Source organism: Petaurus breviceps, unplaced genomic scaffold (genome assembly GCF_028583685.1).
Source record: "Petaurus breviceps papuanus isolate PSGF00001 unplaced genomic scaffold, PetGlider_PUasm1.0 181, whole genome shotgun sequence".
In the NCBI taxonomy this organism is placed as follows: Eukaryota; Metazoa; Chordata; class Mammalia; order Diprotodontia; family Petauridae; genus Petaurus; species Petaurus breviceps.
In genome coordinates, this window is record NW_027185784.1 from 3,459,193 (window position 1) to 3,481,760 (window position 22,568).

Sequence of the window (22,568 nt, forward strand, 5' to 3'; positions counted from 1 at the left end):
TTTGGTTATGGACAATGCCAGGATTTGTTTTGCTTGACTGTATATACTGTTTAAAAAAAAAGGTTTTCTTTCTTTTTTACCCATCAAATTGTGGAGAGAATGAAAGGAAGAGAAAATTGACTTTTGTTAATTGAAAAAATATTTAATTAAAAAAAGCTTCACTTGATCCTGTCATCTCCTCAGGCTCTGTATCTCTTCTCTTTCACAACTAAGCTCTAGAAAAACCCATTTGGACTTCCAGCTTCCATTTCCTCACTTCCCAACTGCTTGCAGCTTACTTCTGACCCCACTCCCTGACTTAGAAAGCTCTTTCCAAAGAGCATTATTTAAATTAAATGGAATATAATCAAGGAAACATTTATTACGTGTTGATTATGCCCAAGACACTTCACCAGACCCTAGAGATATAAAGGGGTGGGGACAGGGAGAAACATAGTCCCTATCCTAATTAGCTTCAGAACTCTGAAGGACATGTCATACAGTCTCAGTAATTTGTATCTGACTTGTTAGATCTGGAACAACATATATACTTAAAATTAAATTTATACCTCTTACCTATCTACATCCAAAATAAAATCTGGGATTGGGAAGCTCCTTAGTATGTTCTATAAATACTTGGGCTGGCAGAAAAATTCCTTCCTTCCCCACCCCCACCTCCACCCCCCATGCTGGCCCTGCTTTTAGCTCCTTTTCATCCTTGAGCACCTCTTGAATGTTTTGGGTATGAAGAAATTTTGCTGATCCTTGGTCTAAACTGACTTTCTCTCTTTGGTGTATTTTTTTAAACCTCTTATTACTTGTACTTCCATGTTTAGGCAACATTTTCTCCTCCATAATTGTACTTACTCTGCTGGATTTTGTATCTCATGGATTTGGAAGGTACTTCTAAGATCTTTCAGGTCAAGCCTATACCTGAAGTGTCCTGTCCCTGAGAAGTGGCCTTTTAGTCTCTATTTGTAGACATTGCATAATGGAGAGAATCCACTACCTCCCAAAGCACTACTCTTTCCATTTTGGCATAGCATTAATTGTTAAGAATTTCTTTTTCCATATATTTTATGGGACTCATGCACTGAAGATTTCTACCCACTGTTACAAATTCTGCCCTTAGGGGGCAAGCAGGATAGATCTAATCCCTTTTGCTGAATGACAGCCCTCCATGTAGTAAAATAGAAGTCTTGTCTCACAAAGTCTTTTATTCTTGGTTGTTGTTCAGTGGTTTCAGCCTCTTTGTGACCCCATTTGGAGTTTTCTTGGCAAAGATACTGAGTGGTTTGCCATTTCCTTCACCAGCTCATTTTATGGATGAGAAAACTGAGGCAAATGGGTTAAGTGACTTTCAGACTTAAGTTAAGGATCATATAGCTAGCTGGTGTGTCTGAGGCTGGATCTGTACTCATGGAAGATGAGTCTTCCTGATTCCAGGCCCAGTACTCTATCCACTGCACCAGGTAGCTAAACATAAATCATAGGACATAGGCTTGGAGTGCAATTTACCCACTATTTAATCCAACATTTATTATATAGATACTGTGGTAGAGCCTTCCAAGCTGGTGTTGGTCTGATCGGCCACAGTTGAACATTGACCCTGTGGTGATGTCGTTTTGATCCTCTTCAATTACAAAGGACAGCAACCACTTCCTAAGAGTTTAAGTAACTTACCCTAGGTCATGCAGGTAGTTATTAGCAGAGCTGAGATTCAAATCAGAGGTTTTTTTATTCTAAATCCACTGTTATATCCATTACACTGTTGTAAATGCCAATTTCCTCCATTGTCTCAAGATATTAGACCTTTTGCCATACCTTGCTGTCCTGGACATGCTTAGCTCACCAATATCTAAAATATAGCACACATAAAAGAATAGATTGTTCCATATCTTGTCTGACCAGCAGGACTATGGCTTCCCCCTTTCTAGATGTCCTAACTCTATTAATGCAGCCTGGAGTTACACTAGCTTCTTTTTCAGCTCCCATGGCACACTGTTAATTCATATTGTGCTTGTGGTTCATTGAATACCCCAGGTATTTTTCCCATGCAAATCGGTATTAGTCATACTGCTCTAACTGCTTAGAATCTTACAGTTGATTTTGTGAACCAACATGTAGGAATTTTCACTTGTCTCTATTAAGGTTCATCTTACTAGAGTCAACTAGTAAGAATCTTCTTGTCTGTATGAGATCTTTCTTTCATCCTGACTTGATCAGTCAACATATTAGCTATCCATAGAAACATTTTGTCCTTTAAACTTTTGTTGTATATCACATCTATGCCCAGTTTCAAGGTTCAAATAAAAAAATGATTAATAAGATAGAACTAAGGACAAATCCATAGAGAATTGCATTTGAGATGTCTTCTTAAATTTACATCGATCTATCAATGACTGTTCTTTGGGGGGAGTGCCCATGCCTTACCGATCATGTTTTATTGCTTTCTGTTATTATCAAAGAAGATGATGATAGAACATGGTTCCATTTAATCTGTTTCTAACTTATTTTCTAATTCACATCCCTCCATCTTGTTTCCCTGGTTGTTAACACTTTCCCATTTAAAAAGAAAAATACCTTTTTCTTACATTTCACTTATTTAGTTTCACTATGCAAATTAGAGATTTAGCATTAATCTATAATACATCAAATTCTATTATCTAGCGAGGCATATTCTAATGATATGCTTTGTAATAATAGCTCTGTGAATTGTAATCCTCAATCAGTGCAAACAATGAAGATGCGCCAGCTTGGAAATTCTCATGAGTTTCCATTGTGTTTCAAATGGCAGATTAACCCGTAAACTGAAAGTTAGTTGGATCATTCAGTAATGTAATAATTTGGTCACAAATAGGCAACTCTTTTGAAAGTGTTTGCAGTTCACAATAGAATGATAGTTCCAATTGCCCAACAATGCAGTTGCAACAGACATCTTTCTTCTGGTGTTGTTAGTTTCTCTTGTGTTCATTATCTCACATTTAATTTCTGGTAACTCTAAAATTGTGAAACAAAATCTATTACTTCTTAACTATTATTTCTTTGTTATTACTCTGTCTGCAGTGGCAATTAGCAAGATCTCTGAAAGATTTCTAATTACTGTTTATATTTTTCATTTTTATGCAATATGACTAAAGGCTTCCTTTTGTTTGTTTCTTTGTAGTAACATCAGTGGCTAGCTCCTTTATTTTTATTTATTCCTGAGCTTTCTAGAATTCATGGAACCATGCTAAGATTTGTAAATCTTCAAAGGGGCCTTGTCAATTAGAGCCAAAATCTATGTTCTCTTGCATTTCAATTAGAATGGCAAGAAGTGGACCGTTTCTCCTGTTGACAGGGACATAAATCAGCATATTACTACAGTTATTTCTGGAGGCAGAAATGTTAATTTCTGCATTTTTAATATACTGTCCTTCAATACTGTCTAGTATTATAGAGTGGCCCCGAAGTAAATTAGTAGAGTACATTGATTTTGAAAGTTATTTCTACAGACAAGTGGAGGTATTAACAACCACTCCACAAGCATTAATTTTGTAAATTAGCTAGGTCATTAACACACACCAAGAAGATGGTACCCCCACCCTGGTGTCAGTCATTTCCTACCTGTCATATTCTTGACCACTTCACAGTTGGCCATTTCAGATGTATAATGTCCTCTGCTCTTAAATCACTAGCTTTACTGGCTTTCCCCAGTTTCTACCCTGTTAATTCCCAACCCTGTATGACCCACACTTATCTACCTTGTTTCTTACTTTGAAGTGCTCAGAAAAGAAGTCATAAAATTAAGCTGGCTAGGTTTCCTAAATTTTATTTATTCTACTTTTTATGTTACTGGGCCCTCACTGTTGCACAGCAAGCAACTTTTTTCTTCATCTCTTATTTATTTCCTATAATATTCCTCTCCTGCAGTGGTTCAAAACCTTCTCTCTTAAGTCTCCAACTCTATTATCACTATCTCTTAGCATAAAGCTTTGCTCACCTTCCACTTTACTGAGAAAACTAAGATCCTCTCCACCCTCTCTGCCCCTCCTCCCCTATATGTTTCAGTCTCCAAAGATAAGGCAGCCTTTTTCTCTCCCAGAGCTAACCCTGCCTGTCCACTTTTGCCTTGATCCCAACCTTTCCCCTGGGATTTTGCTCCAGTTTTCCTTCTCTCTCTAAAACCTTAAGTTCTTCTGCCTCTGATAGCTTATGTGGTATATATCAATGTGCACCTGTTTATTTATGTGTCTCTCCCATTAGAACATAAGCCCCTTGAGAACAGAGACTGTTTCCACTTTTTGTTTCCTTTCTTTGCCTCCCTATCTACATAGCATATTGTCCGGCACATAGGAAGTGCTTCCTTTTTTTTTTTTATTTTGCTTTTTGGGAGGGCAATTGGGGTTAGGTGACTTGCCCAAGGTCACACAGCTAGTAAGTATTAAGTGTCTGAGGCCAGATTTGAGCTCAGGTCTTCCTGACTCCAGAGCCGGTGCTCTATTCTGCAACACCTAGCTGCCCCATAAGTGCTTCTTAATAAAGCCTTGTTTAGTGACTGCTTAAAATAATGTTCAGTTCTCCTTAAATACACATATACACATACAACCTTCTCAGTATTCTGGCATCTTCTCTATCTGTCATCCACTTAAAGCTTCCTTATTCACCTCAATTGAATGTAAGCCCTAGGAGGGCAGGAATTTCTTTCTTTTTTTTTTTTTTAACCTTTTTGCCTCCAGCATCTGGCACAATGAATGACACATAGAAAGCATTTAATAAATGCTGGTTAGTTCACGGGATAAAATGGTGTAGCTCAAGTCAGGAAGATCTGAGTCCAAATCTGATCTCCCAACTTTCTAGGTGACCCTGGGCAAGTCACTTAATCTTATTTGCTTTAGTTTCCTCATCAATGAAATGGGGACAGTAATAGCACTTACCTCCCATTACTTTTGTGAGGATCAAAAGTAGGAATAATTATGAAGTGATTAGCACAGCACCTGGAACATAATAAGCACTATATAAATGTTAGTTATGGTTATTTAATTGTATTTAAATATTCATCCATCAACTTCCTACTGTCTGGCTTCAGGCTACTTCACTTTATTGACACTGCTCTCTAAGGAGAATAATAACCTTCTAATTGCCATGTCACCATATCAAAGATTTAGATCTGGAAAGCCCCCTCCCAAAGGCAGTAAGTAGGACAATCAAAATTCAGAGGTGGGGCACTCAGCTTCCAGTCCAGGACTTTCTGGGCCACAGAAGCTGTCTCAGCAAGGATCTTTTTCAGTCCTTACCTTGATCTTTACGCAGCATTTGATGCCCTTGACCAGAATCTTTCCTAGATACTCTCTCCTCTCCTGGCTTCCATGATAGCATCTCTCCTGATTCTCTGCCTCTTTGCCTGACTGCTTCCCTCCCCCCCCAGTCTTCTTTGTTCCTTTGGTTCTTCCCAGCCCCCAGATGCAGGCTTCCCCCTGGTTCTGTCCTAGACCATCTTCTGGCCTAAAGACTCTGTCCTTTAAAAATCTCATTCGCTCTCATGGCTTTAGTTATCACGATATATACAATAACTACAACAATGGAAATGGAAATAATAACAGCTCCCCTCTCTCCTCCTACTCCTCTCCCCAAACTAAATGCTCTATAATTATAATGACTAAACTTGGCCCTGAAGGAGAGATGAGAAAATGCACCGTCCTCCTCTTTGTAGATGTCATTGTGCACATTGTGTGTTGCCCATAGTTGCTGTGGCTGAACTGCCCCCTTTTCCCCTTTGTTTTTTTATATTCTTTGTTCCAAATGTGCATTCTCTGACTTTTAGACTCTGAGCTTCTTCTTGGGGGCACAGAGAATCTTGGCTTTGTATTTGTATCTCTAGGGCGCGCGTGCGTGCGTGCGTGCCTGTGTGTGTGTGTGTGTGTGTGTGTAGTCACATCCAACCTTTGTGATCCCATATGGGGTTTTCTTGGCAAAGATCCTGGAGTGGTTTACTGTTTTCTTCTCCAGTGGATTAAGGCAAGCAGAGGTTAAGTGACTTGCCCAGGGTCACACAGCTAGTCTGAGACTGAATTTGAACTCATGTTTTCCTGACTCCAGACCCAGTACTCTATCTGCTGAACCAGCTAGCTGCCTTCCATCTAGCACTTCTGAGCCTTTAATTCATGCTTGTAAAAAATTAATTATTTCAAAGAGATGGCTTACTGAGTTCAGGATAATATTCCAAATTAAGTTGTGTAAACGCAAAAGATTTCATTGTAAATTTTAAAGTTTTATAAAAAAATTTTGAAAAGTAAAACAAAGCCTAGTAGTTCTGTGGACAAAATAGCTATTTCCAGGGTATATTAATAGGGTATATTAATTGCTTTTGAAGGCAATGAGATCACTTAAAAGTATTTGGCCAGTAGTATGATTTCACTGGGGAAATATTGGGGAAATTACAGCTCTGGATCTCAGCCAAATAGGAACTTTCAAACTGTCCACCAAAGCCTCCTGACTGTGTCTTAACTCTATTAATTTGAAATAGTGAAAGCAATTATCTGACCCTACATTTGAATTTTACTATATAGGTTTCATTTTTTTATACATAGTCATACTTTACTGGAATTAGCTATACTTTATTGTATTTAGAGCATATATGGCAAAATAGAGGCAGTAGATAGCCAGGCCTGGAGTCAGGAAGACTTATCTTCTTTAGTTCAAATCTGACCTCAGACACTTACTAGTTGTGTGACGCTGGGCAAGTCACTTAACCCTTTTTGCCTCAGTTTCCTCATCTATTAAATGTGTTAGAGAAGGAAATGGCAACCACTCCAGTGTGTTTGCCAAGAAAACTCCAAATGGGGTCACAAAGAGTCTGAATCAACTGAACATCAACTTGGTAAAGAAGAAAGAGTACTGGCATTGGAGTTAGGCAAGGTCTAGTTCTGAATTCCACCTCAGACACTCAATAGCTGTGTGTCTCTGGATAAGTCACTTAATCTGACAAAGCCTCAGTTTCCTCCTCTATAAAAGAGAGGATGACATGGTTAGTACTTATTCCACACATTGTTGCAAGAATCAAATAATATAGTATGTTAAGGTCCTATAAACTTTAAAGCAAAAGATGTCAGCCATTATTATTAGGCTAGAACCTACTTGTTTATTGCATAAACTTTCTTTTTTAAATTTTTATTTATTTTAAATCTATGGAATAAAACAAGCATTTCTTTAACAGTATAATAAAAATAAATGATTGCATGTGAAATTGCAAATCTATTATATACAACTTGCTGTTCCTTTTAAATGTGTAATAAAATCATCATGTAAGTTTCTTTTTTTTCTTCCTGTCCTCTACCCCAGACATGGCTACATACATACATAGACATATACAAATATACATAATAAAATCTTTCTATACATACTTCTGTCTATCACTTCTTTCTCTGGATGCAGATAATGTCTTCCTTCCTGTCCTTTGTAGTTAATTTGGGTATTTATAATAGTCAAAATAACTTACTTGCTCAAAGCTCCTCTTAAAACAGTATTGTTGTTATTATATGCAACATTCTCTTGGTTCTGTTCAAATGAGTTTGGATGCAAAAATCCAAAATGAAATACTAGCTAAAACATTGTATAAACTTTCAGATTAATATTAAGTACTGAATTATCTACTATGTGTAACCAGAGTTTGTTTTCTGTTTTGTTTTATAAAATGCAACAATTATTTTATAAAGTGTGAATTTGAATTTGAGTAATATTTTAAGTAATTGAACTTCTTATAATGTCCTCTCCTAGGAACGCTGAACCCTAAGAACTGGGGAAAGAAATATCCAACATGCAATGGTCCCAAACAGTCCCCTATTAATATTGATGAAGATCTTACTCAAGTCAATGTGAATCTTAAGAAACTGAACTTTCAAGGCTGGGATAGAGCATCTTTGGGAGACACATTCATTCATAACACTGGAAAAACAGGTAAAATGCCTTAGTGCTCTTTCTCCTTTTGAGTTGTTTTATGGGACAGGAAAATATTTAGGTCATCCTATTTTTTACTTTCTGGCTATGATCATAGTAGCTAGAAAGAAATTGGTAGTGGAAGCCACCAAATCTCCTGGACAGGGCCTAAAACAGAGATCACATATGAAAGTCTAGTACAGAAAATAAAACAGCTGAAGTTATCACATCTTTAATGCGGTCCAGGAATGTGCAGTTATTGAAGATAAATAATAATTTCAGCATCTACTCAATGAGGACAGTAATGATGGCTATGAAAAAGAATGCAATCAAAATAACATGATAGCAAAGTGTATTCAAAATAATTACTCCATTTTAAATCCATCCATATTTCTTTCCTTGAACGGTAGCGATGTCTTCTTGATCTCACGCTTTGTCTGGTGCATGGAAATGAAAAATAATGATTGACTAGTTCTATGGTTTTGAGCAGAGTTAATTACCAGTGTTTCTGTGTTTATGAGATTGTTTTAATACTATGCCTAGGGAGTATTCATAAATTATTTTATGTAAATTATGTTTCATCATTTTTAAAGGATTTAAAAGGCACTACCAACAGAGATGAGGAAAAAGATTTATGATAACTTAACTTTCAGCTGTCATATCACTGATGTTTATGCTTACCATCGAGGCCCCTCTCAAACCAGCTGCAGTCTACCTTTCCAGAAATTACACTTTCCTGTCCTTCATATACTATGTGACAGTGGCCCTCCAAGGTGGCCCTACTATCATCAGTGTACTTAGGGTTTCAGCTTGGTGTGCTATGAATTTGATTCAGTTTCTACTTGGACTCACATTGTGTGTATCCCTTAAATTGTATGAATTTTTACTTGTGATCACATGCACATGAGTCTCCGGACTGTCCTATATTATGCTGGTACTTTGCATAGCAACGAATAATACTGTGCCATGGGGGAGGGGGGGATATTTTGAGAATTCCTTTTTCTCCCACATAGTATTTAATTTCCTGTCTCTTTGCCCCTCCATCTCCACCTTTTAGAATCCCTAGCTCCCTTCCACCCTTTTCTCAAATGTTAATTATTTTCCCTGCCCAAGCTCCACTTTATGACTATATTTTGCACCCACCAGGTTTAGAGTAAATGTCAATGATAACTGTTTCTCTTTGGAACAGCAACTCTGAGGTTCTTCCCCAATCAACTTGATTTTTTTTCTTTTTTTTCCTAATAAAAGGGGCCATCCCTTCACTCACTTCTTAAACAGGCCTATTCACTGAATGGGCCTTACATTACTCTGAGTACCTGATAAGGCCTTAATCTAAAAGGGTCTCCCATTGCATCCTGGGTCATCTCCAATCATCCTGATGAATATCTGGCCACTAGACCCAGATGACTCTGGAGGAGAAAGTAAGACTGGTGACCTTGCACAGCCCTCCCTCCCTCAGATCAAAGTCAGCTGCAAGTCATGTCATCATTTCACTGATGCCATCCATGGTCCTCTTCGAAAACGAAGGACAAACACAAGAACAATTTGTTGTTTTAACCCTTTCCTGAGCACACTAGCTACTTACTGGTTCCTCTTCTGCCATTCATCACAAAAAATATCTTTGTATATATTTTGTGTGGACTTATATGTGTAAATGTTATTCCCCCTGATAAAATGTAAGTTCCTTGAGGGAAGAAACTATTTGATTTTTTTTAGTAGATGCTTAAAATGCTTTTAGATTGATTAGTCACCCAGCTAATAAATTTCAGAGATGGAAAAATACTAGTTTCCTTACTCTCATTTTGCCATTCATTCTACCACTCTCCGGCTACCTGTCTTTTAGAAAACGTGGAACCTTTGATTATTTCAATAAGAGAAAGCAATGACCTTACAGAAGCCAAGTTCCCAGCTCTCCTATTATCATTTTAAAATTGCATTAGAATAAAATTATTTCATGTTCACAGACAGTCAGTCTTTGCTATAGGTGGGACAGGTGATCATCCTGAGTGATTGATGGAGGACCATGAAAAGTCTCCCTCCTAAGAACATGTATCCCAGCTGCCTACTAGCATTGATTCCTACTTTCGCTACTAAGAAGTCATTCCTTTATACAAAGGCATTACATGCTCAGAAGCCACCATTGAAAATACCAACATATTTTGGATAAATAACACGAGGACCTATTTTTTTTTTAACTAGGAAAATAGATAAACCATTAGTCAATTGGATTTTTTTTAAAAAAGGAAAACCAAATTGCCAAAAGGACTATTTTTTTTAATGTGCAGAAGAAAACCAGAGAGATACAGAGACAAAAATAATTGCTTGGAAATTAATGTGTTTAATTTATTCTATACTTGTAAAAATGGTAGAGATTTACAGTTCACATACAACATTGTTCTCTATTTTTCTTCGTGTATGGGAATGTTTGTGTTTGTCGGTGACTTTCAAGTTCAGAAAAATACAAAATAAAAATTTTATGAAAAAGGAATATACTATTAATTTTTGGAAAGCAAAAGCATGCCGCCATCACCCATGATCACTTTATCATGAATTAGTTTACCAAGACAGGTAAGACAATTCTTACTAGTAAGGCACTAGTCATTATCCTGAGGGTTTCAGACATAAGATGGGCAAATTTTGATGGTGTGAGATGAAAGAGTAAAAGGTACTGCTCAGGAAAATCCAAGATCAGTATAGAAAGAAAGGTCTGGAAAGATCCTGTGGAGGAAATGTACACATTTCAAAAGATTCACTTTTACATGTGTAGCTGCACAAATAGAACATAGAGATTCAAGGTAGTATAAGTGGAATCCATAACAACTATTTCATTTTTTAACCTTTTCTCCCATCTCCAAGTTGAAATTAATAATAATAGTGCTGTTCAGCTTATTATATAGCATAATTAAAATGTAGTACTAATAGTATCGTATGACACTACCACAATGTTTCAGTGTATTTCTGTATATAAACACATGGATTTCCAGCATGGAATGCTAGGATTACATTTTGCAAGAAAATCTAGGATTTTTTTTCTTCTGCCCTCCAGATAGTGGGTACATAGGCTTCCTTGGTTCCCCACTGATGATGTTGGCATCTATGAACTGGGACAATTTCCTCAGGACAGGAATTAGGAGGCAGGACAAGTGGAGAGGGTAAAGGCTTAGAGTATGAGGAGAGAGGGGGCTGGGGGTTTAAAGAAGGAGATTGAGACTGATGGGTAGTGAAGAGCAGTGATACATGGCTTACCTCTCCTTCCTTCTGCTATTTAATTCTAGCCCTCCTCCTGACTTTCCTATAAACTAAGAATAGGATAGTGAGGACAGTGATAACAGGAAGGGCAGCTGCAGGCTGGCCTTTCCCTTGCTCCCTTTCCCTGCAGCCAGCCAGTTCATCGGGAAAGAAAGTCAAGGGAAGATTTTATAGGATTACTAAATAGGGTTTAGAGCTGTAGTCCGTCTTAAAAAGTATCTAGTTTCACCCCTACATGTCACTGATAAGAAAACTGAGACCCAGAGAAGTTGTGACCTTTCTGAGACCACACAAATATTCATTTATCTGCTTGTTCCCCTTAGGAGATGGAAGGAAAAGGGCTGTGAGAAGGGAGGCTGTGGAAGCTTTGGGCAACCACAGCATGGAGGATGCATACCTTCAAAAACAAAGGATAACAGAAAAGTAATAGAAGCTGGGGTTACCATGTATGGATTTTCGTTTGCATTAATCAATCAATCAATCAATTAATTAATTAATACTTCAGCTTCCAAAATTGTCACTTGATGGAATTGTTTTAAATCTGTCCAGTAAATAATTTCACTTTTAATTTGTTTTGTTCTAGACATGGTCTTTGATCATCAAAAGTCTGGATATAACTGTGTTATTGTTGTTGTTTTTTTTCCTTCTTAGTGGAAATAAATCTGACAAATGACTATCGTCTCAGTGGAGGTGGTATAGAAACTATGTTCAAAGCAAGCAAGATAACTTTTCATTGGGGAAAATGCAATATGTCATCTGATGGTTCAGAACATAGTTTAGAAGGACAAAAATTTCCACTTGAGGTAACAACTATCATAGTTACACTAAATACTGTGCCTTTTTGTAAATATTTGAGTTATTAGGTTATCCAACATGTTTTATGCTTCATAGGCATTATTTTTGAAATCTATAATGTCTGGTAATTTCTATGTAAAACACTATTTTATATTGGATGCACTAAAGATACAGTGTATTTATATATGGAAAATAAGTGTTTATTTTGTTCACTCTCCCTCCCCCAAATAAATCTATTCCAGTAATTCTAAAGAAAAGATCTCATGAGATTTTCCAAGTCCATTTGGGCCAAAGATATCAAGAAATATGATATTGAATTATATACTTCTTGAAGTAAGAACTGTTGAGACTACTGAGAGTTCTTCCTAAATACTTCAATTTATAAGGTCATAGATTTAGATCTAGAAGGAGTATTAGAGTCTATCTACTACAATATGGGCAGCTGGGTGGTAGCCAGGCCTGGAATCAGGAAGACAAGAGTTCAGATGTGGTCTTAGACACTTACTAGTGTTATGACCCTGGGCAAATCACTTGACCTGTTTGCCTCAGTTTCCTTATCTGTAAAATGAGCTGGAGAAGGAGATGACAAGCCACTCTAGAATCTGTGTCAATAAAACCTTAAATGGATTTTATTCTGAAAAGTCAGAAACAACTGAAAATGTCTAAATGACAACAACTATAACAATAACTACAGCCAATTTAAACAGATGCGGACACTAAGGACAGGAAGTAAAACTACTTTCTCAAGGTCATATAAGTGGTAAATGGCAGAGACACAGTTAACACTCCAAATTCAGTGCTATTTTCTATCATACCTCCCTTCAACAAATCATTTATTGAGGATGTGAAAGCAAAAGCAGCCTAAAAATAGAATACTAGTAGTTTTGAAGAATGCATGCAGCTTTCAACTTTTAATCTAGGGACTGTTTTTCTATTAGGAGAATCTCACTCTATACAGTCTTTAGTCGGTTTCCCACGATGGTGGCAGACTTTTTGCTATCTAGAAATTCTTTGCTTTACACAGTAGATGTGTTCCTGAAATGCCTCTTGTAAATTTAATTTTTGTAACTGGGATCAATTGCACTCATTGACTTACCATTTTAACTTCAGAGGTCTTTATTTTCACATCTGACGGCTTCTCAAATGACATCAGAGCACAGTGACCCTGTAGCCTTTCTGCCAAATAATTAATGATATATAAACACTTAAATCTGCTAAGGAACTCATTACTTAAGGAGTCACTGAAGTGAATTTTTTTGGTAATGTAATTTTTTGTTAGGGAAATTAAAATTTCCTAATTTTAAAATAATAATTTTGTTTTTTCATGTCTTATATTTCCTCAGAGTAAGATATTTCTAGAGGTTTCAATTTACCTACCTTCTACCTGTTTGGAAAAAGGGGCAGTAAATTAATTTTTTAAGGTTACAGCCCTATCTACCACATCATCTATATGTTACTCAGCCATTCTGCAACATTACCTATTTAGAATACTGTCAAGACTCTGAAAGTAAACCTAAAAAGACTCTGAGCTGCAAAAATATTTCATCAAAGGCAGTCAATTAAACCTCATTTCTTGGTCCCTTCTGTGTTCATCCAGAGCCTGTGTGCTCTTAATTTATATACACTTTAAACAGAATAGAATAATAAGTACAATAACCCTACAAACTTAGAGTAGGACAGCAGGACATCAGCATATCATCGGCATCATTCAGTATTGATGACTAAGTGGAAGGCAGGGTTAGGTAGTGGATAGAGGGCTGGTGTTGAAGTCAGGAAACTTTGGGTTCAAATCCTGCCTCACATACTTATCTGTGTGACCTTGGAAAAGTCCCTTACTGCTCTGTGCTTCAGTTTCTCATCTGTAAAATGAGGAGTTTGGACTAGATGACTTTTGAAGATCCTCCCAGGGCTAAATCTATGGCACTATTATGCTGTGAAATTCATAAGGTACCCATTTTTAAATCTAGGAAATGGTGAATATGTTTTATAAAGATTTCTGTGTAAGTCTGAAAATAAATGTTTTGGTGATTTTAAAGGGCTAAACCCTTCTCTATGCTAAAACTTGGACTATTCCAAATGACCATTCCTCCCCAAGCTTTCTAGATAAATTGACTTTTTATTCTAGTAAGTTACTTCCTTAATGTACTCTGTGACCTGAAGATGTTAATCAGCTTCCAAATGAGTCTCACTTATCACTAGGGAACAGTTTACAATCTGCAGCCTTTCATTCAGTGCATAAAATATTTATTCTAGTCAGGTCACGGGATTTACATTGACTTTTATGTAAAAGAGCAAGCCTTTTGTGGTTTTTAAATAAAATCTGACAACTACCGGCCTTGGGCACGTGTGTACTTTGAAAGTAGGCTCTGGCACTCCTCAACTCAAGGTCTTCCTGGGGATTTGCCTTTCTTTGCAAGTCATCTCTTCAGTGAAGAGATCCATTCTCTCAAGTCTGTTGATCAACTTTGGGAACTTATTTTTAAGTGCTAAAGAGCTCCTTGTTTTATTTGTAGATGCAAATCTACTGCTTTGACCCGGACCAGTTTGCAAGTTTTGAGGAAGCAGTTAAAGGGAAAGGAAAGTTAAGAGCTTTATCCGTTTTATTCGAGGTAATGATACTTTGGTTATAGAATTACATTGTCTCCTGAGCTATTGTGAGTATCATATGATCTCCTAAATGCGAGAGTATGCCTACACAAATGTAAGGTTTTATTATCAATTACAGTTATCCCTGCCGTTTCATGAAAGTTAGGAGCATGGTGCAGCCCCCTCTTCCCAGTCTGGAAAATCTGAGTAAAATTTTTTGATCCTCCCTTCATACCAGAGAAGAAGTCTGAAATATTATGGTATTAAAAGATAAGACATGTTGATATTATATAATACATAGATTTATGTATTTCTGAGTATAAACTTGTTCTGTGTAGTCTGCCAACCTTCACATGTCATTTGTGACTTCCGCAAAACTCTCCAAAATTTCCATTTTAATTTCTTATGCCAACCCGTGACATGTCATAACTGTGATGGGGAAAGTCACAATGTAGAAGGTATAACTGCTTAACAGTTACCATAGAGGCAGTGTGGTACAATTGAGCTTGGAGTCAAGAAGGGATTATCCAAATCTCCCCCCCCTCCCCCATACTTAATAGCTCCATGATATTGGGCAAGCCATTTCACATCTACATAACTCAAGCAACTCTAGGAATTTCCTACTAAATCATAAGTATGTAGTCTTCTTGGTAGAAGGAGTTCCTACACCCAAGTTACTCAGGTTGACCAAAACATAGATCCTTCAGGTATAGTAATTATCATGAAGAATCAGAAGATTGTTAAGTTTTAAGAAAATCTTAAGTTTTATTTTTTTGAATGTTTATGACAGAATTTGGTAGCTTTTAAATGCTTTTATGGAACTATGCGCATGACAGAGTAGGGGCTTAATAATTGCTGACTAACTAATACAGAGTGAAATATTTTAACCATATTTAGAATACCATTTTTCTTTAATAGGTTGGAATAGAAGAGAACATGGATTATAAAACAATTATTGAAGGAGTGGACAGTGTCAGTCGTTTCGGTAAGTTGCTACTCAGTTTAGAGGAGTATATATCTTCCAGATTATACCTTTGATGTGAATAAGGCTTTAATAAAAAAAAAAACCATGAAGTCTCAAAGATTGAATTATATACACAAAGAGAAGATATGTATGTGTTCACAAGAAGGAATAATGTCTTAAGATACTTAGAAAATTCTTATTTTTTCAAATGCACAAATTTTATGCATTTTAAAACTAGAGAAATCTCTGCTTCCTTTCTCATATTAGTAAAATGAATTCCCAACTTTCAAGAACAATTTGTCAAAAAGAAATCTGTCAGATGTGAATCATAAAATCCTAATGGAGGGAAGAAACTGGCATTTTATTGATTTCATTCTTTAATCAAATCAGTCTCATGATGCTTTTGTATTTTGAATTATTATTTCTATATGTCATATCACTTTTGTGTATAATTAGTAGAACTTAGCTTCTAAATTAAAGCCAGACTGTGAAAATGCAAATTTTAAATAAAAATTATTTATAGAATTAAATACAAAATTTAAATAAAAAATTAAATAGCTTAAGTTCTCTAAATAAAAATTAAGTTCTCAAGTGTAACCCTCTAAAAAACACTTTTCTTAAACCATAAAAAAGAGAGACTACTTTAGGAAGGAGAATTATAGAGATTGAAATAGAATATGCTTTGATATCATTAAGCTTAAGCACTTAATGAATACCTTGTTGACTGACTATCCAGACCATCAGGAAACCTTTTGTCCATAATAAAAAGCAAAAGTGTAAGTATTGACCATTATTAATGGATTAGCCACAGGATGCAAGAGAAAGGATACAAAGACAGTGCCTAGCATATTCAATTGTTTGTTGAACCAAATTGAATAGCAGATACTTCCCGGGGTCTGAGACTACAAAGCAGACAACATTATTATTTTGTTGTTCATTTTCTTGGAACTCTAGCACAGCCCTGACATATAAAAAATTGACAAAATAAAGAATATGACTAACTTGGAAGCTCTCAACTTTCAAATCAAGAATAAAACTCAATATCTAGGACCTTATCCTCAAAATCGAAGCCTAGCATAGGATTGATTCATCTTTGTCAATTTTGTGTGATGTCTTAAATTGACCAAAGATCTCTGTAGTCAGGGAAGTGTGACCTACTGGGGTGCTGCTTTTACTTCGTGAAGGGGAGAATCAAACAGGAGACAACAGGATCCTTCCATACCTACTTTCTTTATTTGAAAATACTGATGCCCAATTCAGCCATGAATGTCACAAACAGTGTATATGTCTATTTAGACAGTAACAGATTTCATCTAGCCTGAGTGGGGAAAATCAGCTTGTTAGAACACCTAAACCTAAAAATATTGTTATGCTGATAAAGACATGTCTTACTCTTCATAGCTTAATCACCCTACTTAGAAGCATATTAGTTTATCATTATCCTCTTTAAACTGACACCCAGAAATGAATGCAGTTATTTCAGAAATTCAGCCACAGCTTTCTATTTATCTTAAAATAGTGTATTTCTTGCTTATTTAAGTATGTTATGGTGTATATTGACAATCAATAAAATAAAGGCATGAAAATTAGAAAAAAAGCTAATACCTTTGTAGGAAGTAACTGATTGGATTGCTGACTTAATCTTATCAGTATATTGTTGATGCTTTTGTATTTATAACAGCTCTTACCAAAGAATGTAAAAATTGAGAGTCCAAAGAAAACATGGGGTTTATTCATGGAGATGTTTTATCTCCATCCACATCCCCATGGTTGAACATATATTTTTATATATTTTAATTCTATAGTTTTAATTATAATGTAATGTATTATAAATTATAATTTCAATCAAATGATTATTAAATCATGTGTTTCTGTTTTGCTAGCAGCTGTGATTATTTTAGTAATAAACAGTGCTGGAACTCAGAACAAAAATTTACAATATTGCTTTGCAGGAAAGCAAGCTGCATTAAATCCATTTGTTTTGCTGAATCTTCTGCCAAACTCCACAGACAAGTATTACACTTACAATGGATCCTTGACCACTCCTCCCTGCACAGAATCAGTTAACTGGATTGTCTTTAAAGATCCCATTAGCATTTCTGAAAGCCAGGTAATTTTGCAAATAGATATGAAGTGATTTCTCAGAGTTGCTCAAAGGTAAATATTTCAATAAATAATGTGTTGGAAGCACACCATATAATTTCTTTTTTAAAGTGTTTTTTTAATTCAGAAATCAACAAACAGCAAAATGAAATGGACATTTCCATATACTAAGTAGAAAAGTTCTGTACACAAAGCTGTGGATCACTGTGACATACAGCTTGCTTTTCTTTTTTTAAGTAGATGATAAATTCAACATGTAATTTTCCCAAAACTATCTATACTGTATAATTTCAAGTTCCATAGTCCACAGCGTCTATGAGAAAGAGTCAGTAGATGACAATGTTCTAGTCCTTCCTTCTCCAGTGACCAGTGGTAACCTCATGGAGTCAAAAAAATGAGAGCCCAGGACTGGAAATTACTCTTTTTCTGGAAAATCTGTGTGTCACAATGACTATAATAATGCAGATGAAATCACCAAAGAACAACCACAGTCAATACTAACTAATATTGTTAGGGCTGAAGCACCCTCTCATTCCAGTTAAGTATCAACAAGCTTTTTTCCAGGAAATATATTTTATAAGGAATTTAGTGGGAAGTGTCTTTTTTTTTTTGCAAAACTAAATGTTATCGATTTTTTTTTTACAAAAAGAAAACTTGTATATTGATACATATATTGATATGTAGAGTTTTAAGCTTATAGGTTAAAATGGGTAAAATAAAATTCAAGGATTCTTTTTCTAAATTCATTTCAAATGTAGAGTTTTACATAGGGAGTTTTCTGTTTCATTTTGGTTTGAGGAAGGCAGCATGTTGGTGGATGTTTCTTTCCTTTGGGGTTTTCTAATAGCTATCTTGAGTTCCTTGATCCTTTTTTTCCAGTTGGCTGTTTTTTGTGAAGTTCTTACGATGCAGCAGTCTGGGTATGTCATGCTGATGGACTACCTGCAAAATAACTTCCGAGAACAGCAATACAAGTTCTCCAGGCAGGTGTTTTCTTCATATACTGGAGAAGAAGAGATCCATGAAACAGGTATTGGGTATAGTTTTTGTTCATACCTTCTACTGATTGCACAGATTGCAACATGATTTTAAGTAAATAAAAGTCAAGAGGAAATACTTAGTAAACCTGGACCATGAATAATGCTCAGCCCGATGGGATTTCCAAAGAGGAAAAAAAAGACATGGTCCTTTCCTTCAAGGAGATAAAATATGTACACCATAGCTTAACTACGGTAAGTGGCAGTTTATGTGTGTCTAGTGTACTAAGAAAGATACATACCAAGGAAAGAAATCATTCCTTTCTGGGGTGATAAGGAAAAGCTTTATGAAAAGGTGACATTTGAATTAGACCTTTAAGTAGAGGGAAAATATTGAGGTACAGAGCTTCAAGTAAGGAATTCCAAGGAGAGAATATTTCTTTAAAAAAGGTCCCAAAACAGAAGGTGGAAAGATTTGTTTAGTGAGCTGCAATCAGTCAATTAAGTCAGTCAGCAAACATTTATTAAGCACTAATTATGTTTCAGGCACTATAATAAGTCCTAGAGATACAAAGAAAGACAAAAGACAGCCCCTACCTTCAAGGAATTCACAGCCTAATGGGGGAGACAACAAGCTATAATATAGGATAAATAGAAAATGATTAACTGAGGAAAGTCTTGCTGTAGAAGATCAGATTTTAGTTGGGATGAAGTGAGGGAAGCCAAGAGGCAGGAATGAGAAGGAGAGCTTTCCATGCACAGGGGAGAGCCAGAGAAAATTCCAAGAGTCAGAAGATAGTTCATCTTACTTGAAGAATGTCTTCTTTGAGGAGGCCAATGTTTCTGGATTGAAGAATAGGGGGGTGGGGGATGAGATGTAAGTTTTAAGAAGAATGAAAAAGTAGGAGAGACCAGGTTCTAAAGGGAATTGAACACAAAACAAAGGATTTTGTATTTGATCCTGAAAGTAATAGGGAGCCACTGGAGTTTATTGAGTGGAGGAGAAATGGGTGAGGAGGAACAAGATCAGATTTGTGCTTGAGGAAAATCATTTTGGTGACTGAATGGAAGATAGACTAGAGTGGGGAGAGATATATGGCAGGCTAATCAGCCAACAGGCTATTGCTGTAGTACAGGCATAAGGTAATGAGAAGGTAGAAACAGAAGTGACGGCTAAGGAGAAAACCTTAGGAAATACCCACAGTAGTTGATCAGTGACCAGCCATAGTTCCAGATGACTCATCATAAAACATGGTACTTCCAGGTAGAGATTATGGACCAAGAGTATAGATTTAGACATGACCAGCATAGGGATTAGTTTCACTTGATGATATATGTTTGTAATTGGTTCAAGGGACAGTGGGGAGGAGGATTCAGAGGTGAGAGGGAGAGAATGTGAACCTGAAAATAAAATTAAACTAAATTTTAAAAAAAGAAAAGGAAAGTGGGAGCCAGCAGTGAATATAAAGCAGAATACAGAGAGTTAGAAAGAGAGCCAAATTGCTGCGTCATAGAGGATCAAAAAAAAAAAAATTGAATCCTAACTCTAAGCCCATGCCTGTATCCAATATACCACACTCTCTCAATTTCCTGTATTCTACAACAGTTTTGTTTTTGAGAAATATAGAATATTGAGGAACCAAAGATGACTAAGATTTCTCCTCCATGAGACAAGAAGCATGACAATGTCACCCATAATGATGGAAAAATCACACAAAAGGGAGTATTTTCAGAGTTATTTTTATTTTAAATTTACTAAACAACAGACATTATTTTTAAAATGTCCCAAAACAGACAAGATGTATCTGATTTTTTTTTAACCCTTTGGTTTGTCCCAGAATATGCTAAAAAGTTACTGAAATAGTTGAAGTACTACTTTCATGGGGACTTAGAACTATTCAAAAAGTTGGAACTATTTTTTTTCTTCTTTTTTTCATTCCATAAAAATTTCTTTGATATGTATAATACTACTTTAATAATCATCTGTTTTTCAAAGATTAGTCTTTAAAAGAACACAGGTTAATTGTTTTAATGTGATATTTGTGAGAATAATTTTCCCTCTACCAAAAATGAAGAGAGTGAAAACAATGATGAATAGCTACATTTAATGCAACATTAAGTTTCTAATTAAATTACCCCAAAGCCAGGAAATTCAATTATGCCTCCACCAGCAACACTGAACACTGTAACATCCTGTCCAGTAAATAATAGAATATTAATTAATGGAAAATGGAACAGAACTAAGCCAGCTTCTTTTCTAAAATAAAATAAACAAAATAAATTAATTGAATTAAATGCCATTATATTCTTTTAAAAACTGCACCTTTCTTCATGATTTGTGAGTATGAGAATGAATGAAAAATTCAGATTGGAAAGTGCTTATTATGTTAGGTGTCTGCTTCTTGTTCTTTTTTTGTTCTGTTTTGTTTTGTTTTTGTTTTTTGTTTTTTGGAGGGGGGAAGCCAGGTCAATTGGGATAAAGAGACTTGCCCAAGGTCACACAGCTAGTAAGTGCTAAGTGTCTGAGGCCAGATTTGAACTCAGGTCCTCCTGACTCCAGGGCTGGTGCTCTATTCACTGCACCTAGCTGCCCCCACTTCTTATCCTTATGATTTAAATTATAAGCTACCATTATTCTAATTTGATATATAGTATGTTGTCATTTTTGTGCTGTAGTTGTGGAGGTGTATTTTTCTGAGGAGAACATGTTTTCTTCCCACAAAACTCCAGGATAAAAATGATGGGGACATGTGTGTGTGTGTGTGTGCGCGCCAACGGGGAAACAATACCAGGTGTTAAACATTTGGCCTTTTTTGTGGCTTTAAGAATGAAGGAAAGCTTTCTAAAATTCTTCAGTTTATTTGGTGACTATAGAAATTGACTTTTTTGTGTGTGGCTTAGAAAAAAGAAAAACTTTTTACTGCTTTAAAGTCACACCATGGACGGGGCCAGGAAATTTCACCTTTTGCTAACTGAAATGCAATCAAGCTCTCATCCTCCTGACCCTCAGGGAGCAGCTCTGGGGATGGAGAGGAGGGCTTGAAGGGGATGTGGGTGTGCAGGCAGGAGGTGGAGAAAGAAGAATTTTTTGAGGGTCGAATCATGTGAAGAAACTTATGTCATATAGCTATCTAGAAGCTATTATTGATTAGTAACTGATAAGGATTTTTAGAAAGAAAGGATTTATATGTGGAAAAATAAAAGTAATAAGCTAAGATAGAATTAAATAGTAAAGAAAATACATCTTCCCTGAACAGAAATGTCCTCCTCAGCATCCCTGACAAGTGGTCAAGTCAGCTAGTCAGGCAAAATAGTTTGATGATAGTATTTTTTTTTATCAGAATGCTATTATATTAGAGTTAGGAGAATTAACTGTGGTTGGCTACAAATTTTGTATTATCTGCTATCCTTTAGCCTAACCTCCTCAAAAGATTAATAGGATTAAATAGAATTCATATAAGTCACTGGTATGCAAATACTGCCTTCTAACAGTGTGTCGAAAAATAAGTGAAAAGTATTTGCACCACAGATTATTATTGTTATTGATGATTCTAACTGAGATCAATATAGCACTTTAAGTTTTGCAAAACACTTACATGCACTATCTTACTTGAAATCTTCAATTCCATAAGGTAGGTATTTTTTATCTCTATTTTATAAATGAGGAAACTGAGACTATGACAGGTTCAATGACTTGCCCATGATGAACCCTGGTGTTCCTGATCTAAATATCAACACCCCGATCAATTGCAGCATCATAGCAAATGCTGAATTGCCCCTGGAGTTACTGTGCACCTCAGAAATTAATGGTAATTGGAGCGGGAATATTAAAGACTAAACCATTTTCAGGATTATGACCATTTCTACCACTCCTGTCTTCTTAAAAGTGTTACATGTCACATATTAACTTAGATGGGCAAAAGTCAAGTCAAGTGTGCATTTCTTAAGCGTGTATTGTATTCCAGGTACTGTGCTAAGGGTTGGGGATGTAGACAAAGGAA

General features: G+C 36.0%; 1 protein-coding gene across 5 annotated transcripts in view; it reads left to right on the top strand.

Annotated features, from left to right (window-relative positions):
• PTPRZ1 (protein tyrosine phosphatase receptor type Z1) overlaps positions 1–22,568 on the top strand; it is a 244,535-nt gene that overhangs the window by 120,847 nt on the left and 101,120 nt on the right. For all 5 annotated transcript variants that reach the window (XM_069087099.1, XM_069087100.1, XM_069087101.1 and 2 more), the window contains exons 3-8: positions 7,735–7,914; positions 11,794–11,945; positions 14,451–14,546; positions 15,442–15,508; positions 17,440–17,597; positions 18,470–18,620. In XM_069087099.1, coding sequence (XP_068943200.1) covers positions 7,735–7,914; positions 11,794–11,945; positions 14,451–14,546; positions 15,442–15,508; positions 17,440–17,597; positions 18,470–18,620 — 804 coding nt within the window. The remainder of the gene's footprint in view (positions 1–7,734; positions 7,915–11,793; positions 11,946–14,450; positions 14,547–15,441; positions 15,509–17,439; positions 17,598–18,469; positions 18,621–22,568) is intronic.